General features: G+C 35.5%; 1 protein-coding gene across 13 annotated transcripts in view; it reads left to right on the top strand.

Annotated features, from left to right (window-relative positions):
- The window catches only part of ATRX (ATRX chromatin remodeler), a 282,829-nt gene that overhangs the window by 177,617 nt on the left and 92,107 nt on the right, over positions 1–13,105 (top strand). For all 13 annotated transcript variants that reach the window (XM_063721248.1, XM_024240521.3, XM_024240517.3 and 10 more), the window contains 3 exons: positions 9,474–9,604; positions 10,218–10,306; positions 10,452–10,621. In XM_063721248.1, the coding sequence (XP_063577318.1) occupies positions 9,474–9,604; positions 10,218–10,306; positions 10,452–10,621 (390 nt within the window). The remainder of the gene's footprint in view (positions 1–9,473; positions 9,605–10,217; positions 10,307–10,451; positions 10,622–13,105) is intronic.

The following is a 13,105-nucleotide window of genomic DNA, read 5'->3' as shown; positions in this document are numbered from 1 at the left end:
TAGGGCTTTATATTATGAAGGGATGTTGAATATTACCACATGCGTTTCCAGCATGAATTGAAATGATTATATGGTTTTTATCCTTCATTTTGTTGATAACGATGTATCACATTGATTGATTTCCATATATGTGTGTGTGTATATTTATATGTGTGTATGTATGTATTTTTGTGTTTTTTTGTTTTTTTGTTTTTTGTAGAGATGAGGTCTCTTTATGTTGCCCGGGCTTGTCTTGAACTCCTGGGCTCAAGGGATCCTCCCACTTCGGCCTCCCGAAGTGCTGGGATTACAGGTGTGAGCCACCGCACTCAGCTGATTTCCATAAACTGAGCCATCGTTGCATCTCTAGGATAAATCCCACTTGGTCATGATGAATGGCCTTTTTAATGTGTTGTTCAATTTGTTTTGCTAGTATTTTGTTGAGGTTTTTTGTATGAATGATCATCAGGAATATTGGCCTGTAGTTTTCTTTTTTTGATGTGTCCTTGTCTGGTTTTGGTATCATTGTAATACTGGTCTCAGAAAGAATTTGGAAGTATTCCTTCTCTATTTTGCAGAATAGTTTCAGGAGGATTGGAATTAGTACTTCTTGGAATGTTTGGTAAAATTCAGCAGTGAAGGTATTAGGTACCTGGCTTTTCAATTTTTTATTTTTCTTTGGGGGGTGGGGTTGGGGCTTTACATGCCATAATATGTTTATTCTATTTTATTTTATTTTACGTTTTCATTTTAGGTTCAGGGGTACATGTACACCTAAATTGGGGTAAATTTACCCATACATGTACCCCTGAACCTAAAATGAAAATTAGGTAAATTGGGGTGTCTAGGTTTTCTTTGCTTTGGAGACTTTTTATTATTACTTTGATCTCATTACTTGTTATTGGTCTGTTCAGGTTTTGGATTTCTTCCTGGTTCAATCTTAGTAGATTGCATGTGTCTAGGAATTTGTCCATTTCTTCTAGGTTTTCCAATTTATTGGCATATAGTTGGTCATAGTAGCCTCTAATGGTCATTTAAATTTCTGTGGTATCAGTTTTAATGTCTCCTTTTCCATCTCTGATTTCATTTATTTGGGTATTCTCTCTTTTTTTCATAAGTAGTCTGGCTAAAAGTTTGTTGACTTTGTTTATCTTTTCAAAAAACCAAGTGTTTGTTTCATTGATCTTTTCTACTTCTCTTACTTTTCTACTTCTTTAAGATGCATCGTTAGTTTGTTTATTCGAAGTTTTTCTACTTTCTTTGATGTAGGTGCTTACAGCTATAAACTTTCCTCTGAGTACTGATTTCACTGTATCCCATAGGTTTTTGGTATGTTGTGTTTCCATTATTATTTGTTTCAAGAAATTTTTAATTTCTTTTTCAATTTCTTCACTAACCCACTGGTTATTCAAGAGCATATTGTTTACTTTTCATGTGTTCATATAATATCAAAAATTTCTTGTTATTGGTTTCTAGTTTTAGTTCATTGTGGTCAGAGAAGATACCTGATATGATTTCAATTTATTAGAATTTTAAATACTTTTTTTGGCTTAACATACGGTGTCTCCTTGAGAATGGTCCATGTGCTGGGGAGAAGAGTAAGTATAATGCAGCCATTAAATGACATATTCCTTAAATATCTATTTTGTCTATTTGGTCTGTAATGCAGATTAAGTCTGATATTTCTTTGTTGATTTTCTGTCAGGATTATCTGTCCAACACTGAAAATGTGGTGTTGAAGTCTCTAGCTATTATTGTACTGGGGGCCTATCTCTCTCTCTCGCTCTAATAATGTTTCCTTTGTATATCTGGCTGTTCCAGTGTTGGGTGCATATATAATTAAAATTATTATATCCGGGCTGGGCATGGTGTCTCACGCCTATAATCCCAGCACTTTGGGAGGCCGAGGTGGGTAGATCACTTTGGGTCGGAAGTTTGAGACTAGCCTGGCCAACATGGTAAAACCCTGTCTCTACTAAAAATACAAAAATTAACCAGGGGTGGTGGTGGGCACCTGTAATCCCAGCTACTCTGGAGGCTGAGGCAGGAGAATCGCTTGAATCTGGAAGGCGGAGCTTTCAGTGAGCCAAGATCCCGCCACTGCACTCCAGCCTGGGCGATAGAGGGAGACTCCATCTTTAAATAAATAAATAAAATAATTATATCCTCTTGCTGAACTTACCCCTTTATTAGTATATAGTGACCTTTTTTGTCTTTTCTTACAGTTTTTATCTTGAAGTCTATTTTGTCTAAGTATAGTGACTTTCTTATAGGCTCTTTTTTGGTTTCCATTGGCGTGGAATATTTTTTTCATCCCTTTATTTTAGTCTATGTATGTTTTTATAGGAGAAGTGTATTTCTTGGTAGGCAGCTGACCAATGGCTGTTGTTTTTACATCCATTTGGCCAGTCTGTGTCTTTTGATTGGAGAATTTAGTCCATTTGTATTCAATGTTATTGCTCTTGTTGTTATTATTATTATTATTATTGAGACAGAGTCTCGTTCTGTAGCCCAGGATGGAGTGTAATGGCGCAATCCCTGCTCACTGCAACCTCTGCCTCCCAGGCTCAAGCTTTTCTCCTGTCTCAGCCTCCCAAGTAGCTGGGATTACAGGCACACGCCACCATGCCCAGCTAATTTTTGTATTTTTAGTAGAGACGGGGTTTCGCCATGTTGGCCAGGCTGGTCTCGAACTCAGGACCTCAGGTGATCCACCCACCTCAGCCTCCCAAGGTGGTGGGACTACAGGCGTGAGCCACCACGCCTGGCCCCTACCTAGTATTATTATAATTATTATTTTGAGACAGAGTCTTGCTATGTCGCTCAGGTTGGAGTGCTAATTTTTGTATTTTCAGTAGAGACAGGGTTTCTTCATGTTGGCCAGGCTGGTCTCGAACTCCTGACCTCAACCAATCCATGCCCCTTGGCCTCCCAAAGTTCTGAGATTACAGGCGTGAGCCACCGTGCCTGGCGACCGTAATGTTTTAATTACTTTGCTTTGTAATATAATTTGAAACCAGGAAATGCCTCCAACTTTGATTTTCTTTGTCAAAATTGTATTCACTATTTGGGGTGTTTTGTGGTTCCATACAAATTTTAGGATTGCTTTTTCTTTTTTTCAAGGTGAATTTCTTTGGAATTTTGATGGGGATTGTGTTGAATCTGTATGTCACTTTGGGTAGTATGTACATTCTAACAGTATTAATTTTGTTAATACACAAATGTAGACTATTTGCGTTCAATTTCTTTCATCAGTGTTTTTCAGTTTTCAGTGTACAGATCTTTCACTTCATTGGTTAAATTTATTCCTAAGCATTTTGTTTGTTTTCATACTATTATAAATGGCGTTGTTTTCTTGATTTCTTTTTCTGATTATTTTTGTGTAAAGAAATGAAACTGAGTTTTGTATGTTGATTTTGTAGCCTCCAATGTTACTGAATTTATTAGTTCTAATAGTTTTTTAGTGGAGTCCTTAGGGATTTCTATATATAGGATCATGTCCTCTGCAAACAAGGATGATTTTAATTCTTTATTTCTGATTTGGATGCCTTTTATTTGTTTTTCTTGTCTAATTGCTCTTGGTAGTACTTCCAGTACTGTGTCAAAGAGAAATGATGAGAGGTGGGCATCCTTGTCTTGTTTCTGATCTTAGAGGTAAAGCTTTCAGTTTTTCCCCATTGAGTGTGATATTACCTGTAGGGTTTCATAAATGGCCTTTATTATGTCGAGGAAATTTCCTTCTATAACTATTTTTTTCTTTTTCTTTTCTTTTTTTTTTTTTGAGACGAGTCTCACTCTATTGCCCAGGCTGGAGTGCAGTGGCCTGATCTCGGCTCACTGCAGTCTCCGCCTCTGGGGTTCAAGCAGTTCTCTGCCTCAGCCTCCCGAGTGGCTGAGATTACAGGCACCTGCCACCATGCCCGGCTAATTTTTTTGTTTTTTTAGTAGAGACGGGGTTTCGCTATCTTGGCCAGGCTGGTCTTGAACTCCTGACCTCGTGATCCACCTGCCTTGGCCTCCCAGAGTGCTGGGATTACAGGCGTGAGCCACTGTGCCCAGCCTTCTATAAGTATTTTGTTGAGAGGTTTTATCATGAAAGGATTTTGAACTTTGCCAAATGCTTTCTCTGCATCTATTGAGATGATTATGTCGTTTTCATCTTTCATTTTGTTAACGTGATGTATCACATTGGTTATTTTGCATATGTTAAAAGAACCTTGCATCCCAGGAATAAATTCCACTTGGTCCTGGTGTATAAACTTTTTGATGTGTTGTTGAATTAGGTTAGTTAGTATTTTATTGAGGGTTTTAATATCTGTGTTCATCAGTGATATTGGCCTATGGTTTTCTTTTCTTTCAGCGTCTTTGTCTGCCTTTGGTATCAGGGTGATGCTTACCTCACAAAAAGAGTTTGGAAGTATTTCCTGTAATTCTGTTTTTGGAAGAGTTTAAGAATTGGTATTCATTGTTTTTTGAATGTTTGGTAGAATTCAATTTTGAAGCTATCTGGTTCTGGGTTCTTTTTGTTGGGAGGTTTTTTTAATTGCTACTTATTTCTTTTTCTTAATTTTATTTTTAATTTAATTATTTTATTTTATTTTATTTTATTTGAGACAGAGTATTGCTCCGTCACCCAGGCTGGAGTGCAGTGGTGTGATCTCAGCTCACTGCAACCTCTGCCTCCCAGGTTCAAGCAGTTCTCCTGCCTCAGCCTCCCAAGTAGCTGAGATTACAGGTGCCCACCACCATGCTTGGCTAATTTTTTGTATTTTTAGTAGAGACAGGGTTTCGCCATGTTGGCCAGGCTGTTCTCGAACTCCTGACCTCAGGTGATCCACCTGCCTTGGCCTCCCAAAGTGTTGGGATTACAGGCGTGAGCCATCTTGATTTTATTCGTATGAATTTATGGGGTACATGTGTAATTTTGTTACATGGATATATTACAGTGGTGAAGTCAGGGCTTTTAGTGTATCCACAGAATAATGTACATTCTACCCGTATTAAGTAGTTTCTCATTCACTCTTCTCATTTCCCCTGACCCTTCCAAGTCCCCATTGTCTATCATTCCATACTCTACATCCATGTGTTCACATTATTTAGCCCCACTTATAAGGGAGAACATGACACTATTTATCTTTCTGCGTCTCAATTGTTTCACTTAAGATAATGGCCTCCAGTTCCATCCATGTTACTGCAGAAGACATGCTTTTGTTCTTTTTTATGGCCAAATAGTATTCCACTGTATATATATACCACGTGTTCTTTGTTCATCTTTTGATAGACACTTAGGTTGATTTCATAGCTTTGCTATTGTGAATAGTGCTACAATAAACATGTAAGTGCAGGTATCTTTTTTTTTTTTTTTTTATCTTTTTGATATAATGATTTCTTTTTCTCTTGGTAGATACCTAGTAGTGGGATTGCTGTATCAAATGTTAGTTCTATTTTTAGTTCTTTGAGTAATCTCCATACTGTTTTTCATGGAGTTTGTGCTAACTTACATTCCCACCAATAGTGTAAACATATTCTCTTTCCTCCTCATCTTTGCCAACATTTATTTTTTTACTTTTTAATAATAGCCATTCTAACTGGGGAAGATATGTCATTGTGGTTTTGATTTGCATTTTTCTGACGTTTAGTGATGTTGAGAATTTTTTCATATGCTTGTTGGCCATTTGTTATATCTTCTTTTGAAAAATGTCTATGTCTTTTGCCCACTTTTTAATGGAATTATTTGTTTTGTTTTTTGTTGTTGTTTGAGTTCCTTGTAAACTCTAGCTATCAGTCCCCTGCTGGATGTCTAGTTTGGAAATATTTTCTCCCATTCTGCAGATTGTCTGTTCACTCAGTTAATTATTTCTTTTGCTGCTTTTTATTTAAGTCCCATTTGTCTGTTTTTGTTTTAGTTGCTTTGCTTTTGAGGTCTTAGTGATGAATTATTTGCCTAGGCCAATGTCCAGAATGATTTTCTCCAGGTTTACTTTCTCTAGGTTACTTCTCTAGGTTTACTTCTAGTATTTTTATTGTTTCAGCTCTTACATTTAAGTCTTTAATCTATCTTGAGTTGATTTTTGCATATGGTTAGAGATAATGGTCCAGTTTCATTCTTCTGCATATGAGAATCCAATTTTCTTAGAACCATTTATTGAAAAGAGTGTCCTTTCCCCAGTATATGTTTTTGTTGACTTTGTCAAAGGTCAGTTGACTGTCAGTATGTGTCTCTATTTCTGTGTTCTGTATTCTGTTCCATTGATCTTTGTGTCTATTTTTATACCAGTACCATGCTGTTTTGGTTACTGTAGCCTTGTAGGGTAATTTGAAGTCAAGTAATGTGATACCTTCAGCTTTGTTCAAGAATTAATATTATTGGCCAGGCACTGTGGCTCATGCCTATAATCCTAGTACTTTGGGAGGCCGAGGCAGGCAGATCACTTGAGGCCAGGAGTTCGAGACCAGCCTGGCCAACATGGCAAAACCCTGTCTCTACTAAAAATACAAAAAAAAAAAAAAAAAAATTAGCCGAGCATGGTGGCAGGCACCTGTAGTCTCAGCTACTTAGGAGGCTGAGGCAGGAGAATGGCTTGAACCCGGGAGGCGGAGATTGCAGTGAGCCGAGATCGCGCCACTGTACTCCAGCCTAGGCAACAAGAACGAAACTTCATCTAGGAAAAAAAAAAAGGAATTAATATTATTAAAATGACCATACTACCCAAAGCAATCTACAGATTCAAACCTAACTCTATCAAAATACCAATGTCATTTTTTATAGAATTAGAAAAAACAATCCTAAAAGTCATATGGAACCAAATAAGAGCCCAAGTAGCCTCAGTCTCTTTATTTGTAATTGGTCTGTTGAGGCTATTTCTTTTTTATTCAGTGTTGATATATTGTATGTTTGTAGGAATTTATTTCCTGTAGATTATTCAATTTCTTGGTATATAATTTTTCATACTAGTTCTTTATGATTTTTCTTTATTTCTGAGGCATTGGTTGTAATGTCTTCATGTCTATTTTATTTATTTGAGTCCTCTCTTTTTTTTCTTAATAGGCTAAGGGTTTGTTGGCTTGGCTTATTTTTTTCAAAAAACCAACTTTTCCCCCTATATCTTATCTATTATTTGATTTACTAATGCTTTGATCCTTATTTCCTTCCTTCTGCAAGCTTTGGGTTTAGCTTATTCTTTTTCTAGCTCCTAGAGGTATAAAGATAGGTTCCTTATTTGAGATCCTTTTTTGATATAGGCATTTATCATTAAAACATTCCACTTATTACTAAGTATTTTCTTTAACCACATTCAAATGAAATTAGAAACCAATAACTGAAGGAAAGTTTAAAAATTTACAAATACATGTAAATTAAACAATATACACCTAAAAAACCAATGGACCAAAGAAGAAATCACAAGGGAAGTTAAAAAATGCTTAGAGGTTAATGAAAACAAAAACACAGGGTACTAGAATATGGGATATAACTTAAGTAATACTTAGAAATGTATGGTGGTAAATACCTGTATTAAAAAAGAAGATCTCAAATTTATAATCCAACCTTCTACTTTGCAAATTAAACCCAAAACAAGCAGAAGGAAGGAAATAATAAAGAAATATGAGGAACAGAAAAACAGTAGGGAAAATCATTGAAACCAAAAGTAGGTTCTTTGAAAAGATTAACATAATCGACAAACCTTCCTTCACTTACAAAGTAATGAGAAAAAAAGGCACAGCTAAAATAAGGGCCAACTACAGTGGGTCATGCCTATTAATCCCAGCCTTTTGGGAGGCCAAGGCAGAACGATCCTTTAAAGCTAGGAGTTTAAGAACAGCCTGGTCAACAAAGCAAGACCCTGTCTCTACAAAAAATAAAAAAAAGAATAAGCCAAACCTGGTGGCATGCACCTGTAGTACCAGCTTTTGGGAGGCCGAGGCAGGCAGATGGCTTGAGCCCGCAGGAATTCGAGGTTGCGGTAAGCTATGATTGCACCACTGCACTCCAGCCTGGGTGACAGTGTAAGACCCTGTATCAAAAAAAAAACAAAAACAAAAACAGGAAGAAAAATGACCTAAAGTAAGGAATGAAAGAGTATCACTAGTAACCTTACAGAAATAAAAGGAATTATAAGTGAATATCGTGAACAGCTGTATGCCAAGAAATTATATACTTCATTTTCATAGCAGTGATTTCTGTTACACAATGGAAATAACCTCTATCAGGCAAAATAATACTCAGCAGATTTTTATGCATTATTAATGTTTCATATCACTACTAAATTTTCTCTCATTCACTCATGGGGTCAAAATTTGCTAATTATTTAAACAACTTACATTGTTTAAAACCGTGGATGGGAAAATATGTTATTGCTTAAATGCTGTTTTTTCCTTTTAATCAGTTTTGTTCTTTTGCATATTACCTTCTTGGTAATTTTATTATCTTAATGAAACGTGCATTCATTTTCTTTATATTTTATAGGAAAATGATAATTCTGTTGAAATTATTCTGTCAAGAACAAAGCTAATATTTACATTTTATACATCAAAAACATAATTTTTGGAAGGTCTTTTTTTTTTTTTTTTTTTTTAAAGAGACAAGGTTTTGCTCTGTCACCCAGGCTGGAGTGCTGTGGTGCAATCATAGCTCATTGTAACCTCAAACTCCTGGGCTCAAGTGAGTCTCCCACTTCAGCCTCCCAAGTATCTAGGGTATCTAGGGCTATAGGTGTGTGCCATCATACCTGGCTAATGTTTTTGTTTTTTTTTTTTCTTGGTGGAGACAGAGTCTCGCTGTGTTGTCCGGGCCTGTCTTGAACTCCTGGCCTCAAGCGGTCCTCCTGCCTCGGCCTCCCAAAGTGCTGTGATTACAGGTGTGAGCTACTGTCACTTGCCTAGAAGTAATTTTTTTGAGTGAGCATAGTTGGCGAGAGTCAGTAAAGGACTATCTGCATGGAGCGAAGTTTATTTATAACAGGAGTTTGTAATCTTGGGTCCATGGATAGAATTTAGGGGATTATATGTACCTGGATAAGAAAAAAAATATATACTGATTTCCCTTAACCTCTAGCTAAAGCAGCAGCATTTTTCCCAGTGATGAATAGAGGCAACAATCTATAGTAGCGTTAGTGATAACCATGACTCTGTTACCAATAGAAATCAGAAATATTTTTACATATTGTTCCTGATACCTCAAAATCATTTATGTTTATCAATACTTCAGAATTTTAGGTATTTATTAAACCTGTGCATATTTTGTTACTTAATGCATTAATTTTAAAAAGCGCATATTTCTGTAGTACAAATTCTTTAATATTTTGATAATTTCTGTATGATGGGTTTCTTTTGTAATCCTTTGTTTTATGTGTTTCAAAACGATATTCTAAGAGAATTTATAAGCTTCTCTACACTGCCAAAAGAGTTTTTGTCACAAGTAAGATTAAAACTCCTAATCTAGAAACTTGGTTGATATAGACAATTTTTGTGTCTTTAACCATATTTCTTTTGATCAGGTGTGGGCAATAATAGTGAAGGTGGAAGAGGAAAGGCAGGTGCAAAGCTTTTCCAAGATTTTCAGATGTTAAGTAGAATATGGACTCATCCTTGGTGTTTGCAGCTAGACTACATTAGCAAAGAAAATAAGGTAAGTCAGGTAACTTAGTTTAAAAGCATCTATTGGAAGCAGAATAAACTTAGAAGAAAAATTGACCTACAGACTGTATATTCAAATTTTCTATTGCTTTGTTCTATTCTATGTCTTATTTCTAATTTCTATATGTCTTGCATGTATTATGATTATAGAAGGAGTGTTAAATGTTATTTTATTGAGCCCATTTGAAAAAACTTTATTTTGAAATAATTTTATACTTATAGAAAAGTTGCAAAAATAGTTCTGAGAATTCCCCTATACCTTTGACCCAGTTTCTTCTAATATCAGTATGTTGCATTAGTATAGTAAAGTTATCAAAACTAAGAAATTAACTTTGGTACAATACTATTAAATAAATGGCAGACTTTATTTGGATTTCTTCAATGTTTTTACTTATGTCTTTTTTGTTTTCCATGATCCAATCTAGGACCTCCCATTGCATTTAGTAAGCATATCTGTCCTGTCTTTTTGTCTACTAAAATCTATAATGCTTTCTCAGTCCTTCCTTAGCTCATGCCAATTAACTTATTCTTAAATGAACATCAATATAATTTCCAATATAAGTTGAGATATTCTATTAAAATAGTGGTCATTTTTTTTTCTCTAGGGTTATTTTGATGAAGACAGTATGGATGAATTTATAGCCTCAGATTCTGATGAAACCTCCATGAGTTTAAGCTCCGATGATTATACAAAGTAAATCGAATACTTTTTCGTGCCGTCCTGTATTGACAAAGTTAAAATGCCTACTTGCTGATTGACCTCTTATAATTGGCGTTTACATCTTTCCTATGCTTTTCTAACAATCTGAATGTGTTTTTTTTTTTTTTTTTTTTTTTAGAAAGAAGAAAAAAGGGAAAAAGGGGAAAAAAGATAGTAGCTCAAGTGGAAGTGGCAGTGACAATGATGTTGAAGTGATTAAGGTCTGGAATTCAAGATCTCGGGGAGGTGGTGAAGGAAATGTGGATGAAACAGGAAACAATCCTTCTGTTTCTTTAAAACTGGAAGAAAGTGAGTCTAATGAATGTTGCCTTTATCATGGAACAGTAATTTGGAAAATGTCATGTCGTTAGTCCTTTTTTCAGTCACTTACCTGACTAATTGACTCAAAGAAATTTCTTTCCTCAATTGATGAGTCTAATCAAGTACTCATAATTACAGTAAATATCTGATGAATCTTTAATGATAAGCAAGCTACTCTGTGCTCTCTGGTATTTGGGAGGAAAGGTAAAAAGAAAAACTAGTGTTTATTTACTTGTATATACCTAAACTCTATTATTTTCACTACATGTGTTAGCTAAATGAATTCTTGAGCAGGCTTGCAATGTAGTTGATAGTTTTAAAAATGGGTAGGAGAACTGGTATTCAGACCAAGATATGTCTAATCTCAAAGCCACCATATTTTCACTTAACTGTATGGGAATAAATGGAAACATTTCAGATAATCAAGTGTGATTGTAGTTAATTTTTAGTCAGTAATATACAGTAAAACTAATTTTAATCATTTAGTCTTTTTCCTTTGTGATTCTTCATAATCTGCAATTATCTGCTTTAGGTTTCCTGTGTATTATGTACAGTTTCTATCACCTCTTTTGTTTTCTTTCTGTCTCTCTTGTGCATGAAAGTGAAGTCTTAGATTGAACTCTGCAGTGGTTTAAGTTGTCTTTACCTATATGTAAGTTGAAGGATTAGTGTTGAGACACTGTATCCTACTAGTGCAGCCTGTATGTCTAGGAGCTTAAAAACTGGGACCAAATATCTGCCTATTTGAAATAGCAGATAATATGAAGAGAGAACAAGGTAGTGGCTCTAAATATTTGGCATTTGGGAGTTGTGGAGCAAAGCAGTTAACTGTCTATAAGGAGAAGAGAGTTGTGGGGGCCACCTAGGTTAGTGATCCTGTGATCAGATAAACTTGGCTGGTCTCAGGCCTACAGCTGAAATAACTTGGTGATTAATTATTTTAATTTTATTTTTATAATTTCAACTTTTATATTCGGGGGTACATATGCTAGTTGATTAACATGGGTATATTGCATGATGCTCAGCTTTGGGGTATGATTGATCCCATCCCCAGGTACTGAACATAGTACTCAGTAGTTAGTTTTTCAGTCTTTGCCCCCTTTCTCTCTCCCCACTCTAGTAGTCCTCCGTGTCTGTCGCTCTCCTCTTTATATCCATGTGTACCCAGTGTTTAGCTCTTACTTATATGTAAGAACATGCAGTATTTGGTTTTCTGTTTCTGTGTTAATTCACTTAGTATATAATGGCCTCCAGCTGTATCCCTGTTGCTGCAAAGGACATGATTTTGTTCTTTATTGTGGCTGTGTATATTCCATGGTTTATATGTACCACGTTTTCTTTATCCAATCCACTGTTGATGGGCACCTGGGTTGATTCCATGTTTTTGCTGTTGTGAATAGTGCTGTAATAAATATATGAGTGCATGTGTCTTTTTGGCAGATTTATTTTCCTTTTGTTTTATACTTGTAATGAGATTGCTGGGTCAAATTGCAGTTCTGCTTTCAGTTCTTTGAGAAATCTCTAAACTACCTTCCATAGGCGGTGAACTAATTTACAATCCCACCAACATAAATGTTCCCTTTTCTTTGCCCCTTCTCCAGCATCTGCTGTTTTTTGACTTTTTAATAATAGCCATTCTGACTGGTGTGAGATTGTATCTCATTGTGGTTTGGATTTGCATTTCTCCTGTGATTAATGATGATGAGCATTTTTTCATGTTTGTTGGCTGCTTGTGTGTTCTCTTTTGAGAAGTATCTGTTCTTGTCTTTTGCCCACTTTTTAATGGAGTTATTTGTTTTTTTTGCTGTTGAATTAAGTTCCTTATAGATTCTGGATATTCATTGTTGGATACATAGTTTGGGAGTATTTTCTCTCATTCTGTAAGTTGTCTGTTTACTCTGTTGATAGTTTTTTTTTGTTGTTATTTTGTGTTTTTTTGTTTGTTTGTTTTTTGTTTTTGCTGTGCAGAAGCTCCTTTAGTTTAATTAGGTCCCAGTTGTCAATTTTTGTTTCTGTTGCAATTGTTTTTGAGGAATTAGTCATAAATTCTTTCTAACTTGGTGATTTCTTTATAAACATTTCTCTCTTCAGTACCTCCATGGAATAGACAGATGGCAGTCTAACAGTAGACTCTGACTTCTCTTAAGAAATCAGGGGAATAGTAAAAATTAAACTACAAAATTTCTCTTCTCATTCTTCTCTTCTGTTACCCCATAAAAGCAGTTTACTATCAATGTTCATCTTCTGGATAAAGAATATTTTTATCAGAATAATAAATTATTATAGTGTAATTTAAGGCAATGAGAAGTTCCTGTATTTCCTTCCCTGCCGCCCCAGTCTGCCTTTTCCACATAAATTCCTCAGTCTCTCATCTCATAATTAAAAATATATAAAGTTTACATGTTCCTGGAAATTATTTTCTTAAAATACTCTTGTTGAATTTTTTCTCATAACTTATGGCTAAGAGGAGCA

This window comes from Pongo abelii, chromosome X (assembly GCF_028885655.2).
Source record: "Pongo abelii isolate AG06213 chromosome X, NHGRI_mPonAbe1-v2.0_pri, whole genome shotgun sequence".
Lineage (NCBI taxonomy): Eukaryota > Metazoa > Chordata > Mammalia > Primates > Hominidae > Pongo > Pongo abelii.
Note: the sequence above shows the minus strand (reverse complement) of the source record. Positions and strands in the feature narration are given on the sequence as shown.